Here is an 18,357-nt window from a genome sequence, read left to right on the forward strand (position 1 = left end):
TCTGTTGACCAGGCATTTTGCGATGCATTTGTAGACAACGTTGCATAAACTTATAGGACGGAATTGGGTTACCTCTTCCGGAGGGGAAATTTTCAGGATAAGAACCAATAGAGTTTTATTCCACTCTCGTAACAAGTGACCCGTATTGAAGAACCATTTTATTGCTTGGGAAATCGAAGCACCAACGACTTCCCAATGGATTTTTTAAAATTTTGAAGGGATTCCGTCAATCCCTGGCGACTTGTCGTTGGCCAAATCGAACATCGCCGCTCTAATCTCTTGGTCTGATATAGGTTCACTCAATTTATGAGCTTGATCATTTGATACATGTGGCAGATTTAAATCACTAAGAACCATATCAATTTGTTCTTCCCGATTTGTGTTTGTCGAATAGTCTGTGTCCTCAGCTTGATAAAGAGTCTTGAAATAGCTTTGGATCATTTGAGCAATTTCAACCTGGTTTTCCACCCAATTCCCTGAAGAATTTCTAAGCATGTAAACATAGTTCTGATATTTCTTTTGTCTTAGTCTGTTGAAGAGAAATTTCGAGGGAATATCCCCAAGCTGGAGATGTCTTTCCTTTATACGCTGATGCCAATACGTGACAGCTAATGAAGCTTCTGTGATTAGAGATCGGTGACGGGAGACTAAGGAAACCCCCTGGTTAATTGTTTGTACCTGATTACCTTGATGCTGGAGCTCACAAAACATTTTTCGCCAATTAAAGCCCCAAAATAATCGCTTGTCTAAACACCACACCTTAAGACGTTTGCGAATTGAATCCACTTTTCTGGCCAATTTATACATAGGCGAGCCAACTATTTGTAACTGCCATATTTCAAAAATGATTTGCCTAACTTCCAGGTAGCGAAGGCACCAATTTTCTAATTGGTAAGGCCTTTTGGGACTGGGACATTGTGGAGTTGTCTGAATCCAGATAGGAGCGTGGTCCGATTGAATAATTGGGAGATTTTGAACAATAGTCGAAGGGAACTCATCTAACTAAGTTTGTGACACATAGGCTTTATCCAAACGCTCCATTATTAGCTCCGAATCAGTTCTGTTATTAGTCCATGTAAACCGAGGTCCACAAAAAGGAACGTCTCGTAATTGGAGGGCGTGTTTCCAAGATATAAAAGTTTCCCACCCTCTAATTAAGTTTGCTCCTCCTAATTTGTCTGAATAGAGATCTACCTGATTTATATCTCCAAGTATGATATATTTGTTGTATGGTTGTAGCAGAGTATACAATTCATCCCATAACGCCGCTCTATACTCTACATTAGGTTCTCCATACAAGAAAAGACAGTGCCACGTGTTTCCATTCATAGCAGTAATTTTACAAAGTACGTAGTTCCTAGATAAGTCAACCACATTCATGACATATGGCCCCCAACAAAAAACCGCTAGGCCACCCCTGGTATCTATAGCATCTACCCCACAAAAAGAAGAAGGACAGGTTGACCTAAGCATACTTTCTACATTATTAACACTAGTCTTAGTCTCTTGCAAAAACAAAAACGAAGGATGATAGCTCGAAAGGAGCCATCGAAGGTAGGGAATTGTCGGACTTGTTTTGTCATTAAGTCCTCGACAATTCCATGCGAGAGCATTCATGATGATTTTGGTGGTTGATTAGGGTCAACCACTTCCCTTACAGATTCATTTGAGGAACGACCTATTGCCAAACTGAGGTGAACTAACATGTCAGACCCTGTAGTGTCATGATCCGGAGTATCTAACATAGGTGGTGTTGAGCATTTTTTATTCTTCTTTTGATTCCAGTAGGAAATATGCTGATTAGGTGAGGCTGCTGCTAAACGTTTCCCAGATTTGGAATGCCGAATGAATCCGTCTAGCTCAACTCCAAAAGCCGTCGCCATTTCTATATCCGTTATTGCCTTGCTTCTGACCCTGTCATTCTTATGTCTTCCCACAACATTGAAACCCCCCTTCGCATCCCAATCCTCCAATTTCTTTTTCTGTCTTATAAAACGGGCTTGAAATTCATCACCATCAAACTTAAAAAAAGAATCAAAAGACTGGCTTTGAGCACTCGGAGCATCACGCCTTCTTTTACCAGTGAACATTGATGCAGTAACAGGAATACCAAGCACAACTTGTCGGGGGTTCACGTTTTGGTGGTGGTTGGTAATGGATTCAGTTGAGGGAGGGGAGACATCCATTGAGAGGTTGATATCTAGGGGTGAGGTTGGAGAGTAATCTTCATCAGAGTGGCCTAGTTGGTTATTTTGTAATAACATAGGGTTGAAAGTGTCTGCAAAAAGTGGAGGTGAAAGTCGAAATCTTTGGTTGATGAGGTTGGAAATGTTTCTAAGTTCAGTGGGTTCATTACTAGACTCAGAGAGTGGTATAAACTCTTGTGTTGTGTTCTCAGGTTCATAAGACCCATACAATTCATTAACCGCACGTTCATGGGCTCGGCCTACCCAGTTACTTGGTCCAGCCTCTTGTGGGCCTGGAGGAGTAATTGGCCACCCTCCTACTATTAAGGCTTCTAGAGTGTTTGGGGGGTTATGATCAGCATGTGGGCTTTGATGGTTTATTTGTGGACTGGTTCGTTCGTCGCTAAAGGAACCACATAGGTTTCTCACCAAATTCGCAGATCTACTGGCCCAGTTTGTCAGGCCCATGTGGTGGAAAATAGTTCTTTGTGAGTTTGTGGGTTGAAGTGTAGTTTGTGTTTGTGAGTTGTGAGGATCTTCATTTGTTGACAGTGGTGGACAGTTTAGGTCTAGTAAAGGGTGGGTCTCTATAGGATGGTAGTTGTGTTGCGGAGGTCCGTTAATGGACGCGCCCGGGTCCGGGCTTAGCCCAAACCTTCGGCCAGGTGAGGGAGTGATATTTTCCTCCCATCGGGTTGTAGGGAGGCGTTGGAGAAGTCTGGAGGGGGATTTGTATGGTTTTGTGAATTGTCATCGGAATAATATTGGTGGTTGTATCCCATTAGAGGTGGTTGAAAATCTGGGGTAGCATCATAATAATCTTCTTGAGAACTCTCAGATTCCCCATGATCATGAAGGTAAAGGTTAGGGTATAGGTAAGGGTCAAATTGGGGACCAGCCATGTGTTGAGGTATTTGAGTTAAGTTGAGTCGTGGATTTCTGTGGATGAAACGGTCATTGAGGCCTCTAATCAGATTTGAGTACAGTGGAATACCCGAGTTGGTTTGTAAAACTATCATCCCATCCCTTTCCAGGGAGCTAACTCTCCTTTGAATTAACCTTGTAGCCTCGTAGGCGGAAAGAGGGCATCTCCCCGTATTGTGCCCTACACACCCACACTCTTTACAAAATTTAAAAACTCCTTCATAGCGAAAGTATACCCACGAAACCCTATTTCCCTCCATTGGCAAAAAACATCCAGGTATCAAAGGTTGTGTGAGACCTATTATCAGTTTGGCACGAAGGTACGGTTGGGGCGGGAGCCCTAATCCGTGGTGTTCTATATTCTCAATAAGCCCAACATGACTCAAGATTCTTACTGTCCAATCAGTATTAAGATAATCCCATGGAAGGTCGTGGACACGAACCCAGATGCGTGCCATATTAAAATTCATACTTGTTGGGATTTGGTTTGCTGAGCAAGGTCTAAAGGTAATGGGTTTGCCATCAATAAAGGTAGTGTTAAAAAACAAGATCGCATCCCTATCACTGGGATTCTGACACTCTAGTATAAAGTAGGGTCCTGTTCGAAACACTCTAATAGGTTCACGTGTATCCCAATGATTGTTTACTATATTAAAAACGAAGCTTGAGTTGGGTGGAGAGGAATCAAAGAACATACCGACAACTGCATGTGCCCAATTTATAATATGATTATTTAGGCGAGATTGCGGCGGATTTATAAGGATGCCCATGCGTTGGTTATTGGTAGGATGATGTTGGGTATTCGATCTATGGTGTGATGATTTGGGGTTGGATTTGTTATTCATGGCGTTTTGTAAAGATAATTAAATGAAGAAGTAGGTGGGATGTAGGTGAAATTTAATGGGTAGGAAGGAGTTAAAAGTTGGGGAAATGGAATCAGGTGAGATTTAAAAGGAAACAAGTAATAAATAGGAAGCAGTAGAATAGATTTTACTCAGTGAAGTTAGGTGTCACTAACCTGGAGCTCAGGGATTGATGCATGTTTAACGGATGTCCCTTGGGGAGACAAGATTTGCATGTTGAGGCGGCGCTTTGAGATGCAGTTGCAGGTTCTCACTGGTGAGAGGGTTTCTCTAGAGAGAGGATTTTTCCTAGTTGACTCGATGTAAAACACCTTTAGACAAGAAAAAAGAACATTGTTCTTGGAAAATTTCAGTGCCACTGTTAGGTTGATACATTTGATCTATACACTAAACTGAGTATGTATTTGAGTAAAGAAAGATTCAATAGTCTTAGGAACTTGCATTTTATATGCAATAAAAAGGTCCAAGTGCTTCTACTAAAATCATCTAATATAGTGAGAAAGTAAGAAGCACCTAAGACAATTTTGGTTTTATAAGGACCCCAAAGGTCAATGTGAATGAGATCAAAATAATGATGAGCTCTACTGACACTTTTAGGAAAAGGGGATTTGTGATGCTTTGCAAACACACAGACTTCAAAAAAATAATCATGAATATGGGAACATTGACAAATGGGTATGTGTTTCATTGTGGATAGGGAAATATGCCCTGGTCTGGCATGTAAGATAGAAAGATCTGATGTTGAACTTTTGTGAGATGCAAAAGAATATACTGGATGAGTGGATGTGTGAGAAGAAATATGAGATATAGAATTGATGACTGAAGAATTTTTGTGTGAAGTAAGAAGATACAAACTTTTATCTTCTTACCAACAGGTAGAACTTAAGAGGATATGAGTTAGAAAACACTGTGGTTGTAAACTTCACATGTATGACATTATTATCAATTAGTTACCCAAGGGATAATAGATTATGTTTAAACATTGGAACTAACAATACATTTGTGAGTAAAATACCACAAGAAATTATGATACGACCAATTTCAGAAACATAATTACAAGTGTCATCAAGTAATCCTATTTCAAGAATTTTGCCAAGTTTTCTTCTCGCAACAAAATAACTTTCATCATAGGAAAAATTGACAATAGAGGTCTGAACTTTGGGCGATAATTTTTAAAAGGTTTGAACTATTGATTAACCTGTGTAGGTCCCAACTTTAAGGGGTCTTAACTTTTAGCGGGCCTCGATAACTTAAAACTGACGATTTTTAAAAATCTCACCTAGTTCTTACTTTCCCCCCTCAATTAACCCTTCTAATGTGACCCAAGTTTTACAAATTATGACCTATTAAGCCAGTTTCAAGTCACCAAGGCCCGCTAAAAGTTAATACCCCTAAAGTTGGGACATACACATGTTAATCAATAATTCAAACCTTTTAAAAATTATCACCCAAAGTTGAGACCTCTATCGTCAATTTTTCCTTCATCATATGTCATATGATATGTGGCACCTGAGTCTATAATCCAAAGACTTGAATTAGTAGATGAAGATGAAGATATACCCGAGCAATATGCATAATTTTGACTACAGGAAGATTCTCCATTAATCCCTTTGTAAACTCTGGCTGAATGAGCAAAGGAACCTTCAAATGAAGACTCTTCAACTTGTTTTCCTTTCAGGATTCTCATGACTTCATGAATAATTATATGCATCATAGCAGAATCTACAATACCTCCAGATGATGAATTGCCAGCAACAACATTACCACCATAAGATGGTCCAGAAGCACTGAAAATGGAGGATTATCCTCATAGTCATTACCATATGTAAAAGCATTAGCAACCATTTTTACAGTCTTGCTAGAACTAAAGTTGTTGCTCTTCTTAGGATTATACCAATCTGGATATCTTATGAGCTTAAAACATTGGTCTGTAGTATGACCTTTGGCTTTGCAATGATCACATTTGCGATCAAAATTGTCTTTTCTCCAATCTTTCTTAACAAAATATTGAGATTTTTGAACAACCAATGCATTAATCTCATGAGACACATGATTATCATTGCTTACTTCCTTTTGTTTTTCAATCTGTTGAGCTATGTAGTAAGCTTTATTAATAGATGGCAGAGGATCTATTGCTAATATGTTACTAATGGCATTGTCAAAGCCACTATTCAATCCAAGAAGAAATTGCATCAACTTCTCTTCAGCTTCAAAATCTGCCAGTTTCTTTAAGAAATTGCATGTACATTTGGACAAAATTCCACAAGAACATACTAGAAAGCTTCATAAATGCTTCAATTCATCCCAAAATCTCTTCAGCTTTCCAAAATATAGAGCAATAGACATATTCTCTTGTCTAAGCTTATCTAAGCTGATAAATCCGTGGACCATTGGATTGGCCATACCATTAAATCTAACCATAATTGTGCGGATTTATCAACATATGTGAAGTTTTCAGCAATATCAGGATCCATAAAATTCATTAACCAGTATGTAACTAAATAGTCACATCTTATCCACCTATTATGATCTTTGTCAAGATCATCAAATTTTCCAATTTCACCATCAACAAAACCTAATTTGTTTTTTAGCTATAAGAGCACACTTAACATTGCGTTTCCAGCTCAAGAAATTGTTACTAGAAAGATTCACATCAACTAGTTTATTGATTGTTTGATCAGAACTAGAAATGTAAGTAATAAGGATCGTTATACGCATTACTTACATTGCTTTGATTTTCAAAATTTTGAGAATTATTCGATACTTCTTATTCGATCGCCATTGTTGATTAAGCTCCAATTCACAAATTAAATCTCAATAACAAATAAGGAGAAACAAAAATTAGAAACAATGGAAGAAATGAGAGAATTTGAAGAAATCACTGATTCGAGGAGTCGGAATCTGCTCTGATACCATGTAAATCAAGAAAATCTAGTTTGAAGTTTAGAGAGAGAAACGAGAGAAAGACATAGAGTTTCTCATTAGATGAAAGAAGAGAATGAATCAGTAAGTTATTACAAGAGAGAGATAAAACTCTTTATATGAGAGGTTTTTACAACAGAAGTAACTAACTCTCTTATTACAACTCAACATATGTAATAATCTTCATAAAAATACAATAGGCCAGGCCAAGTATATTTATTTCCAATCCAATTTGAGCCCATGCATTTTGTTGACCTTTACAACTCGATTATTCTTTCAGCTGCATAATTTAGTGGTGGAGCACAAATCATTCATAGAGTTAGTATAACCATTATTGTCTAAGATTGTTCATTTGCATAATATAATCTATTCACAAAAAATTATTCATAGGTCGTGGACATTATAGCAGGGGAATCTATAACCATTATAAATATGCTCAAAAAACCAGTTGACAATAATTGGAGTAGCTCATTTATCTTATAATATAGTTTACTTTCTTACACAATAACAAGTTATTCAATAAAGAGCAAATCAAGCATAGAAGATTAAGGATATTGTTGAGTAATGCTCAAAGAAAGAAAAATGCACACTTGCATCATTGTATACATTATCTACCGTCATAGCTTCCACATAGGGTCAATTAATTTGTGGTTCAAATGCAAATTGCTATAATGAATTGTGAAGTATATTCACATATGAGATAACGATTTTAATGAATAAAAGCGCTACTTGAGGTAGCAATTTGCACCCGAACATAGCATATATGGATGGTATGCTCGTAAAGAAGTCTTAGATTGATGGAAGACATTTTTTTCTTCTTCTGGAATTATTCAAGTAATCAAGTTAATACTCCCTCTTTTTCTTTGTAGTATATGCAATTTTTCTATTCGGTCTATTTATTATTTATGTATACATTGTTTCATTTTCTCTCAGACTTTCGTACTTTATCCTCGATTTCTCCCAAGGTGAAGTGAATAGACTAAAAAGAAATCGAGCAAGTACTTAACATGGTGTCAGTGGAGTAATACCTTTGTGAGGAGCTTCTTCTGGTAACGATATCCCTTATAATAAAAATAAATACAGAAATGCATTAACAAATGTATATATGTAAGATGAATTGAAAACATATGTAATTAATTAGTTAAAACAGAATTAATGCAATCACCTTATCAGTACCGTAGATGTAATCACAGTAAGTGAAGACTGAAGCAAAATTGCTATGGCTTTGTCCTCCAACGTAATGATGGTAATCATGGTACTCAGCACCACCATAGAATGGGATATACTTTGTAGGGCTCCATGGAAAATCATATCTGCAACATAATGGATGTATGAACAATCCTAAAAGAATCAAAATTTTCCCACTTCAAAAGTACATTTTACATGATTCAATAATTATAATTCCATGAATCAGGTTTAAACAGCCTAATTCCAATCTAATCTTGGGAATTTGAAACGATAATCGAACGTGACAACTCTTTCCCATCCCTCACTTAGTTGCTTATGGTGAAATTTGAAGAATTAACCATTGGTACATTATGATTAACATGATTTCGCTAAATTTTAGCTAGTTAAATTTTTTGTATCGTGACCAAGGCATTTTTATAACTACACTCTAATATTCAGATTTTCCTTGCGTTAGCTAAAATTTAGTCAATTAAAGTCTATTATATCATATACTATGATTCAATAGTTACTCCATGAAAAAAGTTTAACAAGATTAATTTGGCCTCTATAAATAAGGCTAAAATTCATAAAACTAATACATACCGAGTACTTCCTTATTGGCGTTTGCATACAACTAGCAAAATTAAAGTGTGACGTTTGCATTTCAATGGTCAAACTTTATTGGCAAATACGAATTGGTAATACGAGTTATAGACTTATAGTGTGTGTAATTTTAAGTAAAACGAGATTAAAGATATTATAAGTCAAATGCATGCACTAAGATGTCTATCAAAAGACGGAGCTTGCTTCAGTCCCAATGGCTGCAGCGTCCAAGAAAGAAAAGCAGTACAAAGGAAATTGATAATTAACTGTTTATCATCATCATATCAAAATGAATGAGAATGGCAACAAATCTCTTATATAAGGGAAGCTAGGGGGAGCAATGGTGTCCTCTTTTGAAATGCCTATTTTGCCCCCCTTTCTTTTCTAATTTACAAAAAAAATGTCAAAATCAAAATCTACACTCAAAGAAAACTACCGAAAATTAATTTACAAAACTCACTCACAAATCACTTAAAAGAATAAACTTTACAAATCACTCATACAATTGACAAAATCACATTATAAAAATCACGCAAATCACTCAAATAATCAGAAAACTTTATTAAAAGTTAAAATTAACATACAAACTAAAACTAATAACCTAGAACGTCAATACATAAAAAAAATATTTACAAAAATTTACTTACAAATCACTATTTTCAAGAACCATTCACAATTAATGATGGATCATGATAAAAAATAGAGGTGTATTTGTAGTGAAATCATTATTTAGAAGTTAGACAAAGAAAAAAATTATTTTACTTTTTTATAGTGTTTCATATATATAATGAAACTTTTACATATATTTGGACCTATCTTTTTCTATTATATAATAGCAATTAATTATCAAGGTAAAAAGATTTATGTAAAATATCATTCAACAATTAAAGTATAACATATCTCTATTATATTATATAAGGGAAGGAGGGAGCTATGGTGTCCCCGAATGAAGAGACTATGGTACCCCCTTCCCATTCTAAATTACAAATTCACTCACAAATCAAAGAGGGCTTCAAACAAAAATACCAAAAATATAATTATAACAATCACTCACAAGTCAACTAAAAATCATAAAATTACATAATTTACGTTATGCAAATCACTAAAATGAGAATACTTTACAAAAACTTAAAAATTCACTTACAAACTACAACCTATGAAAAAATTGACTTGAAAATCAAAGTGTCCACTTTCTTTACAATTTATGAAGTACTGTACTTAACTCGAAAATCAACTAAAAAATTATAATACTAGAAATCATAAATAAATTCAATTAAATTTATATTTTGTTCATATAATTTAACTTTGAAATGTAAAAAATAAACAAAAAGAATGGTGAGAGACTTAAGTGATAGAAACTAAACCAATCAAATTTTACAACTAAAAACAATTATACTTCGTATGTCTAATGTTCAAATTTTGACTCTTATGCCGATGAAAATCGGGTTTCTGTTTCGAAAAAAATTCAAGCACGCATCGCGTGCAAAAAATTCTAGTGGAAAAAGAATGGAGTTAGGGTGATAAGCATAATTACCCGCCGTGAGTTTCAATAGCTTCAATGTGCCTCAAAACCACCCATAACAAAAATGTAGTTATATGACACGGAACAATTGCAGGCCCAAGAAATGAAGGAAATCCAAGCATTAAAATCTCAGCCCAATGAGCGTAAGAGGCTGCAAAACCAATTGGGGCAGTATACTCATGGTGCACCTTATGAATCTTTTCATACCACCATTTGCAATGTAGTAATCTATGAATCCAATAATTTGTGTAGTCCTCTATTATAAAATATACACCCAATTGAATCAGTGTCTCCCATATTGATGGCAATGGTAATCCTGTCCTTATTCCAATAATCTGCCAGAAACATCACTATCAATCAATTGAATTTTAGTAAGACTCTATGAACTAAATTGAACTTAATTTATCTGAACTCTACTGAACTAAAGTGAATGAAGAAAACTAATTGAACCGAATTAAATTGAATTTGTCTAAAATGAAATGAACTGAATTTTTATTAATTCCATCCAAAGAACAGAACCTAAACTTCATATTATAGAGTTCTCTCCCAATTGATAAGGCAATTGTTTTACTAGGCCATCCAAGTAAACTTTCGACCATCAAAATCTTTGGGTGAATGGCTCTGTGCGAGATAGTTTAGAGGAAATTCATCTTATCATAAAGGACCCATAAAAAAAGAGAACTTTTTACCTCTTAAGCCATCTAAGTGAAAATAAAAAACTTGTCACGCCACTCAAGTGGGAATTTTTTTGCTAAGCCACTCTAAGTGGACAATGTTGTTCACAGTCTCTTTATTTTTATCTCTTACAACGTATTACTAAATAATATGATTATTTATTTATTTATTTTTTATAAAAAAAAGGAATTAATCTAATTTTTGTTATAAATTTAAAAAATATTAGTAATTTTTTTTCTACAAATTGTTTAGTATCTATGATTACATTTTGGATTACGGACCTGTTTTCCCCAGCTCATTTTCAGTTCAGTTCAGTTCAGCTCAGTTCTTTTATAACCATTTTGTTAAATATTATTATTATGTTGGTATAATTTATTTTACTAATTACTCTTATTATTACTATTATTATTGTTATTATTTATGTATTTTTATATCATTACTATTAAGTATTATTATTATTATTATTGTTATTGTTGTTGTTTCTATATATTATTTTGTTTATTATAGCTTTACTAATTATTATTACTATTATTATTAGGAAGAACATGGTTTAGGTCAAAGCACAAATAAACCCACGTTTTTTAGCCCATAAACCAATCAAATTGCGCCAAAACGATTTATGATGTAATCTTCGCGGTCCAACCCAATCATTATTTTTATTACTAAATATTATTATATTATTAAATCTAATTATTAAAATAGTAATATTAATTTACTTCTTAGATATTATTGTTATTATATATCATCATCAAGTATTAATATATTAATACAAATAATTATTATTAATTATCATTATTATCATTAATTATTATTATTAATAATAATTTATGATTATTAATCTTATTTATTTATAACTATCATTTAAAAATATCCAAAATACTATTATTCATTATTATTACTTATCATTATAATTATTATTTAATATTCATATTATTAGGGCCTGTTCTCTTCGGCATAAAACAGCTGAACTGAACTGAACTGAACTGAACTTATCAAAGCTGAACTGAACTGAACTTATCGGAGCTGAACTGAACTGAACTGAACTGAACTTATCAGAGCTGAACTGAACTGAACTGAACTGAACTGAACTGAATTGAATTGAATTAAATTGAATTGAATTATATTACATTGAAATAAATTGAATGTAATAAATATATAAATAATATTTTAAACAATAATAATATGAATATTAAATAATAATTATAATGATAAGTAATAATAATGAATAATAATAATAGTAGTATTTTGAATATCATTAAATGATAGTTATAAATAAATAATATTAATAATCATAAATTAATAATAATAATAATTAATGATAGTAATGATAATTAATAATAATTATTTTATATTATTTGTATTAATATATTAATACTTGACGATGATATATAATAACAATAATATCTAAGAAGTAAATTAATATTACTATTTTAATAATTAGATTTAATAATTTAAAAATATTTAGTAATAAAAATAATGATTGGGTTGGACCGCGAAAATTACATCATAAACCGTCTTGACGCGATTTGATTGGTTTATGGGCTAAAAAAAGTGGGTTTATTTGTGCTTTGACCTAAACCATGTTCCTCCTAATAATAATAGTAATAATAATTAGTAAAGCTATAATAAAAAAAAAATATAACACAACAACAATAATAATAATAATAATAATACTTAATAGTAATGATATATATTTAAATAATAATAATAATAATAGTAATTAGTAAAATAAATTATACCAACATAATAATAATATTTAACAAAATGGTTATAAAAGAATAGAGCTGAACTGAACTGAACTGATCTGAACTGAACTGAACTTATTGGAGCTGAACTGAACTGAACTGAACTTATTGGAGCTGAACTGAACTGAACTGAACTTATTAGAGCTGAACTGAACTGAACTGAAAATAAGCTGGGGAGAACAGGCCCTTATTGTTTAAATATTATTTATATATTTATTACATTCAATTTAATTCACTTTAATTTAACTCAATTCACTTCAGTTCAGTTAAGTTCAGTTCAACTCCAATCAGTTCAGTTTAGTTCAGCTGTTTTATGCCGAAGAGAACATGACCTACGTATATCATCACTCTCATATTATACCTAGCCTTAGTAATTTGTGGGATCTTAATATTGTCATGGTAAATCTTTTTCATAATACTTTGGGGAAACATCGAGTAGATATCCATTGCTTTTAGTGGTTATATGGGGTTAGCTTGAAATATACAATGGCTTATATAACCCAACTATTGAAAATAAAAATGTTAAAATTATCCGAATTCGTAAAAGTTTAAGGCACTTTCTAAAACACAATAATTTAGAAATTTCTACAAACCATTTTCATCTGTAATTTTGCCACCACCAATTCTAGGCTTTCACTTTCTAGATTCTTAATTTGGTTTTATCCAACTATATCATCAATCAATCCCCAATTACATAAATTACAAAAATCACTAACAAAACTTATTCTATAATTGACATAATCCGAAACTAGTTTATACGAGAGTAACTAAAAGATCAATTAATTTGATTTTTTTTTTCCGATATTGCGGGAGATATTTGTGGTCAAAACAAATAGTCGTACAATATGAAAATCTTATATTTTGAAACAGAGGGAATAGTATAACTCTCGTCACTCGTGGTTAGAAGTCCATGCCATGAGGCATGTGCAACCCCTTATTAATTATTGTGTATAGACTGATATAAGAAAATAAATGAGGTGAGTAAACAAATTTGTCCCTTTCTAGATGACGGTTATTTCACTTTGCAGAGCAAATTGAAAGATGGATTGATTGATAGTTACACCTAGGGGTGATAATGAGCCTGACAAGCTCGCGAGTAGCTCGGGCTCGGCTCGGTCAAAGCTCGGCTCGTTGAAGCTCGGCTCGAGACTTAAACGAGCCGAGCCGAGCTAGGCAAAGCTCGGCTCGTAAAGCTCGTGAGCAGCTCGTTTATTATTTTATATCAAAAAAATATTTATATTAAAAAAATATTTTATATTAAAAAAACTTAATACTAATTTATATTTTAATTTAGATTACAAATTATATATTTTAATTTGTGATCCAACTTCACCTCTACTCCACTAGGCACTAAAGTCCCACATTGGTTAAGAAAACAAGGATCAACATTATTTTCTTTATAAATAGCTACTATTCCTTACTTCAACTTAAAGTATAATTTTGTATCTCCTTGGTTGAAAAACAAAAACTATACTTTATTTTCTTCATAGAGGGAATAAAGTATAATTTTAAATAGTTGATTATTTAATATTTAAAATATTTGATAATTTTTTCTTTAGCAAAACATGGAGTCCCACATTGAAATTTTAACAACGCTAGGAAGGATTTCAAGTTATAAAAGCATATGTAAACAAAACAAGGGTATAATGAGTTTTTTTTTCTTAACAAAACATGGAGTCCCACATTGAAATTTTAGCAATGCTAAGAGGGATTCCAAGTTATATAAGCATATGTAGAATGAGTTTGTTTATCTTAAACAAAACATAAAGTTCCACATTGAAATGGGGATAGTGAGTTTGTTTTTCTTTAACAAACCATGAAGTCCCACATTGAAATCTTAGCAATGCTAATGGGTGAGTGAACAAGCTCACCTACTTCGAGCCAAGCCGAGCTCATTAGTCGAGCCTAAATGAGCTCGCGAGCCGATCCTAAACGAGCTCGCGAGCCGAGCCTAAACGAGCTCGCGAGCCGAGCCTAAACGAGCCCCAAATTTCCATCACGAGCCGAGCTCGAGCTCGGCTCTCCCAAGCTCGGCGAGCTCACGAGCCGAGCCGAGCCTGGGAAATTTTAAACGAGCTCGAGCCGAGCCCAGTGCTATTCGGGCTCGGCTCGCTCGATAAGCACCCCTAAGTTAAACAAAGTCAATCACTCCTTCACCAAAGGGATTCAAAGATTTCCAAAAAGAAAGAAAAGTAATGAAAAGAAAGAAGCCAAATTCACTTAATTCTCCTTAAAATATCATGAACAAATAGCTGAAATTCTTACACCAGAGGATTGTCGGAAAGAAAACTCACATGCGTTCAATCACAATTTCTGAATTTCATTTATAATTCTTGTCTATGTCGAGCCCTCGCTTTAGAAACCTGAAATCGTATAAATATATTAATATGAATGCTAACTAATAAACTACATTGTATAAAATAAGTATATCTTGCTTTTAAATAATAAAAATAAGTATACCTTGCCCATATCTCTTCCAATTTCACCATTCTGCAAAATTGAACAAGATGTATATTAAATTAAAGAAAAATTTATTTTGAACTTTTTAGTATTTTATTATTGTTAATTAAAATTATACCTCAAATATTCTTTGGGGTACAAATGTTGATGCTCAAGTACATATCTTAATCCAGTGGGACAGAAGCACCCGAGATCATGTTGGTTGAATGTCATCTCTAAGTCATTCTATATATAACAATCAAATGAAAAATAAAGCATAGCTAAATGCAACTTTCATTTACCATGTACAACCCATCTAAATTCCAAAATTACCCTTATTCACTCACAACTCATTTCTCCCTCTTCCTCTCTTCTCTCATCACCCTCTTCCTCTTCGAAGATTTCTGGTTCACGAAATTTCACAAATTCGTCCACCATTATACCCCAAATTCGTTTCCAAGCTCTTCAATCTTTTCGAAAATGTTGGAAATTTGACAAATGACTAGATCTTATACACATTTCGGGTTCAATATCAAGTGAATAAGTTTTTTGAATTTCGTCCAACTTTCTTTCAGAATTTCGAAGGGAATACTGGTATTTCGTGCAAGGTGCACGAAACGGATCCAATTGTTTCGTGTAGATTGCACGAAACAGAATCATCTGTTTCGTGTAGTCCACACGAAACAGAATCAATTGTTTCGTGTAATCTACACGAAACGGAATCATCTGTTTCGTGTAGTCTACACGAAACAGACATTACGAAAAAAAAATTACAACTTGAATCTGCGAAAAAAAAATTCACAACCTGCATCATAATTACGAAAAAAAAATTCACAACTTACATCAGATTGAAATTCGATTGGGTCAAAATTATGGTCCATTGAATATCAAATTAAAATTTGTAGATCTTCGATGAAGTTTTTTATATCTAACAGTTAGAGAGGTGGAGAGATAATATTTGTAGAGAGAAAAAGGGTTTTTTAGAAAGAATATGATAATAAGGGTTTTTTAGGGTTTTTTTAAGGCTGCGTTAGTAAAGTGAGACTGCGTTTAGCAACCATGTAAATTAATTATCTAATGATTTAATATTAAAAATAAAAAAAATAATTACCAGCTTTTCGTTAAATCCTGTCCAGTTATCATCCATATGGAATATAACACGCCCTATACATCAAACTAGTTCCATGCTCATCCCGAGCTCTCTTGATCCTCATTGTCCCCTTTTCTCCCCAGCGATCACCCCAACTGTTATGAAGTAAGAAGTATTTATCGGTAATGAAAACTACCCTCAGAGTCAATCTCATCCCCTCCAAAAATACCCTGCAATTCATCCAAGATTTATCTTTTTTAGTAGAGAACCAACACTAAATATAAATACAGAATTCATAGGTGTCTCGAGTCTATTCCATGTTGACAAATCTTTTAATAGCATTATTAAGATGCACTTGTACTATATTCAGATGAGTTTCAATAAGATTAGATAAATCCTAAACTTATGCATAAACTTATTTTATAAATATTAACGGAAGGATAGGGATAGGGGAAAGAATAAAAGGGGATGTAGAGAGAACTTATTGCTTTAAAAAAGAAGTGATGCAAATTATATGTAACTTTCAAAAATGAAAAATGATACAAGTAAAAAAAATGGAGGAAGTAATATTTTGTATAAATAAATTTAGTTTAGTAACATAGGTTTGATTCACTAAAAACATAATTAATTCTTAAGATTTTGTGAAGGATTGTACTAACAATAATTTTGATCCAATAGAAATAATTTCAACTTAGAATAACTTATTTTAGTTCACAAATAAATAAGTTTACGTATGAAAAAATAAGTTTGATTCGGTAAAAATAAGTTTTGCTCAAATCACTTGACAAAAACATGGTGATATATAAAGAGATAAAGAAAGAAAGAAAGATAAAATCGGTTCAACAATTTTTTTTGGAGAGAACAGAGATTAGAGAAAGAAAAAGGAACCCATGTGATAAATATAAAAATTATTGCCTAAAAAGAAAGTGCGGCCTTTAATTTATTAGAACCAATTTTAGAACTTGAAATATATTTTTACAGATAACATACATGTAACAGGCTAACAGCTTAGAAAGTGTAACACATATGGGAGCCAACAACTGCATTGCTAACACCTTTTCCATTTCAACGTTTTTTTAAAGGAAAGGTACACGGTTGCTACAACCTCCCTATTTGGAAAGGCCAAGCAGCTAGTGATTTACCCTAAAAAACAATGATAAAGAAAATACATAAAACAAAACAAGGCTTAACAAGCCAACAGTCATAAAACAACTAAGTACTCCTTCTGTTTTTTTTTATCTTTCTCACTTAGAATCTTGACACTATTCATGCATAGAGAGAATCTTCTCAGATGTTCTCAATTTATACGAAAAAACATAGTCATGTGGGGTCTTGTTTGATTCGTCTCAATTAGTACTTTATTAAAATTCAATCGTTATAATTTTTACTAATATATAATGAAAGATATTTAAGTTTTAAAACGTGCATTGGCAAACGTGCAAAGTCAAAGTAGGAATGATAAAAAAAAACAGAGGGAGTACAAATTAGCAAGAGATGATCGCCAGGTATAAGAATAATGACAGCAAGCTAAGTAAACCGATGTGTAAGTGACCTGGCAGCAAGAAGTGAGATGGCGGTGAGGGGAAGTAAGTGGATGGTGGAGTGAAATGACATACAATGAGTAAAAGTGAGCCAAGCCAAGCCAAGCCAAGCCAAAAAAAAAGGCCATAACATAGAGGGGCATAATTGAGCAAAACAATATAACAAACAAAGGGACGAGAGGGACAAAGATAGAAACTAAAAATAGAACAAATTAAAGAGAAAATTGCGAATTTCTACCAAGTTTTTATAGCACTTTGCCACTTAACAAAACAAAAATTATTAATAAGTACCAACATGTTACCAATATCTTTGAATTTACTACCAAATTTACAAATCTGTTAATATTCAACAAAATTTAGACTAAACCTTTGATTCACTATAATCTACCATAAATTAAATCATAACCTAGCCTTACTTTTTTTAAAAATCACTCATATTCTATTAAACCATACTCTCTCCTCCCTTCATCCTTTCTCTCTATTCCCCATAAACACCAACCCACACAAACACTAAGCACTATCACTCGATCTACTACAATGCTGCCACCAAGTTCATATCCCAAGTCTTCTATTTTCTCCCCTTTTCTCCATAAACCCTAAAAACTCAAAAACCCCAAATTGATTAGTTGTTGAAATTGGTGATTTTCCATTCTCATTATGGATCAGTTTCGAGTGGTGTG

General features: G+C 33.2%; 1 protein-coding gene across 1 annotated transcript; it reads right to left on the reverse strand.

Annotated features, from left to right (window-relative positions):
* Window positions 1-6,929: 6,929 nt before the first annotated feature.
* On the reverse strand, window positions 6,930-16,193 carry LOC104892421 (methylsterol monooxygenase 1-1). The gene is made up of 6 exons (XM_057395353.1): window positions 16,158-16,193; window positions 15,068-15,097; window positions 10,200-10,522; window positions 8,061-8,208; window positions 7,924-7,956; window positions 6,930-7,175 (listed from the first exon to the last, which is right to left on the reverse strand). The coding sequence occupies exons 1-6, from the start codon at window positions 16,191-16,193 to the stop codon at window positions 7,164-7,166; spliced, it is 582 nt and encodes a 193-aa protein (XP_057251336.1). The 3' UTR covers window positions 6,930-7,163.
* Window positions 16,194-18,357: the final 2,164 nt, after the last annotated feature.

This window comes from Beta vulgaris, chromosome 5 (assembly GCF_026745355.1).
Source record: "Beta vulgaris subsp. vulgaris cultivar EL10 chromosome 5, EL10.2, whole genome shotgun sequence".
Lineage (NCBI taxonomy): Eukaryota > Viridiplantae > Streptophyta > Magnoliopsida > Caryophyllales > Amaranthaceae > Beta > Beta vulgaris.

Coding starts and splice junctions, on each gene's coding strand:
- LOC104892421 (XM_057395353.1), bottom strand. CDS start 16,193: ATGGATGATAACTGGACAGGATTTAACGAAAAGCTG. Junction 15,098..16,157: donor CAGGATTTAACGAAAAGCTG/GTAATTATTTTT, acceptor TCAATTTTGCAG/AATGGTGAAATTGGAAGAGA. Junction 8,209..10,199: donor GCTATTGAAACTCACGGCGG/GTAATTATGCTT, acceptor ATTATGTTGCAG/ATATGATTTTCCATGGAGCC.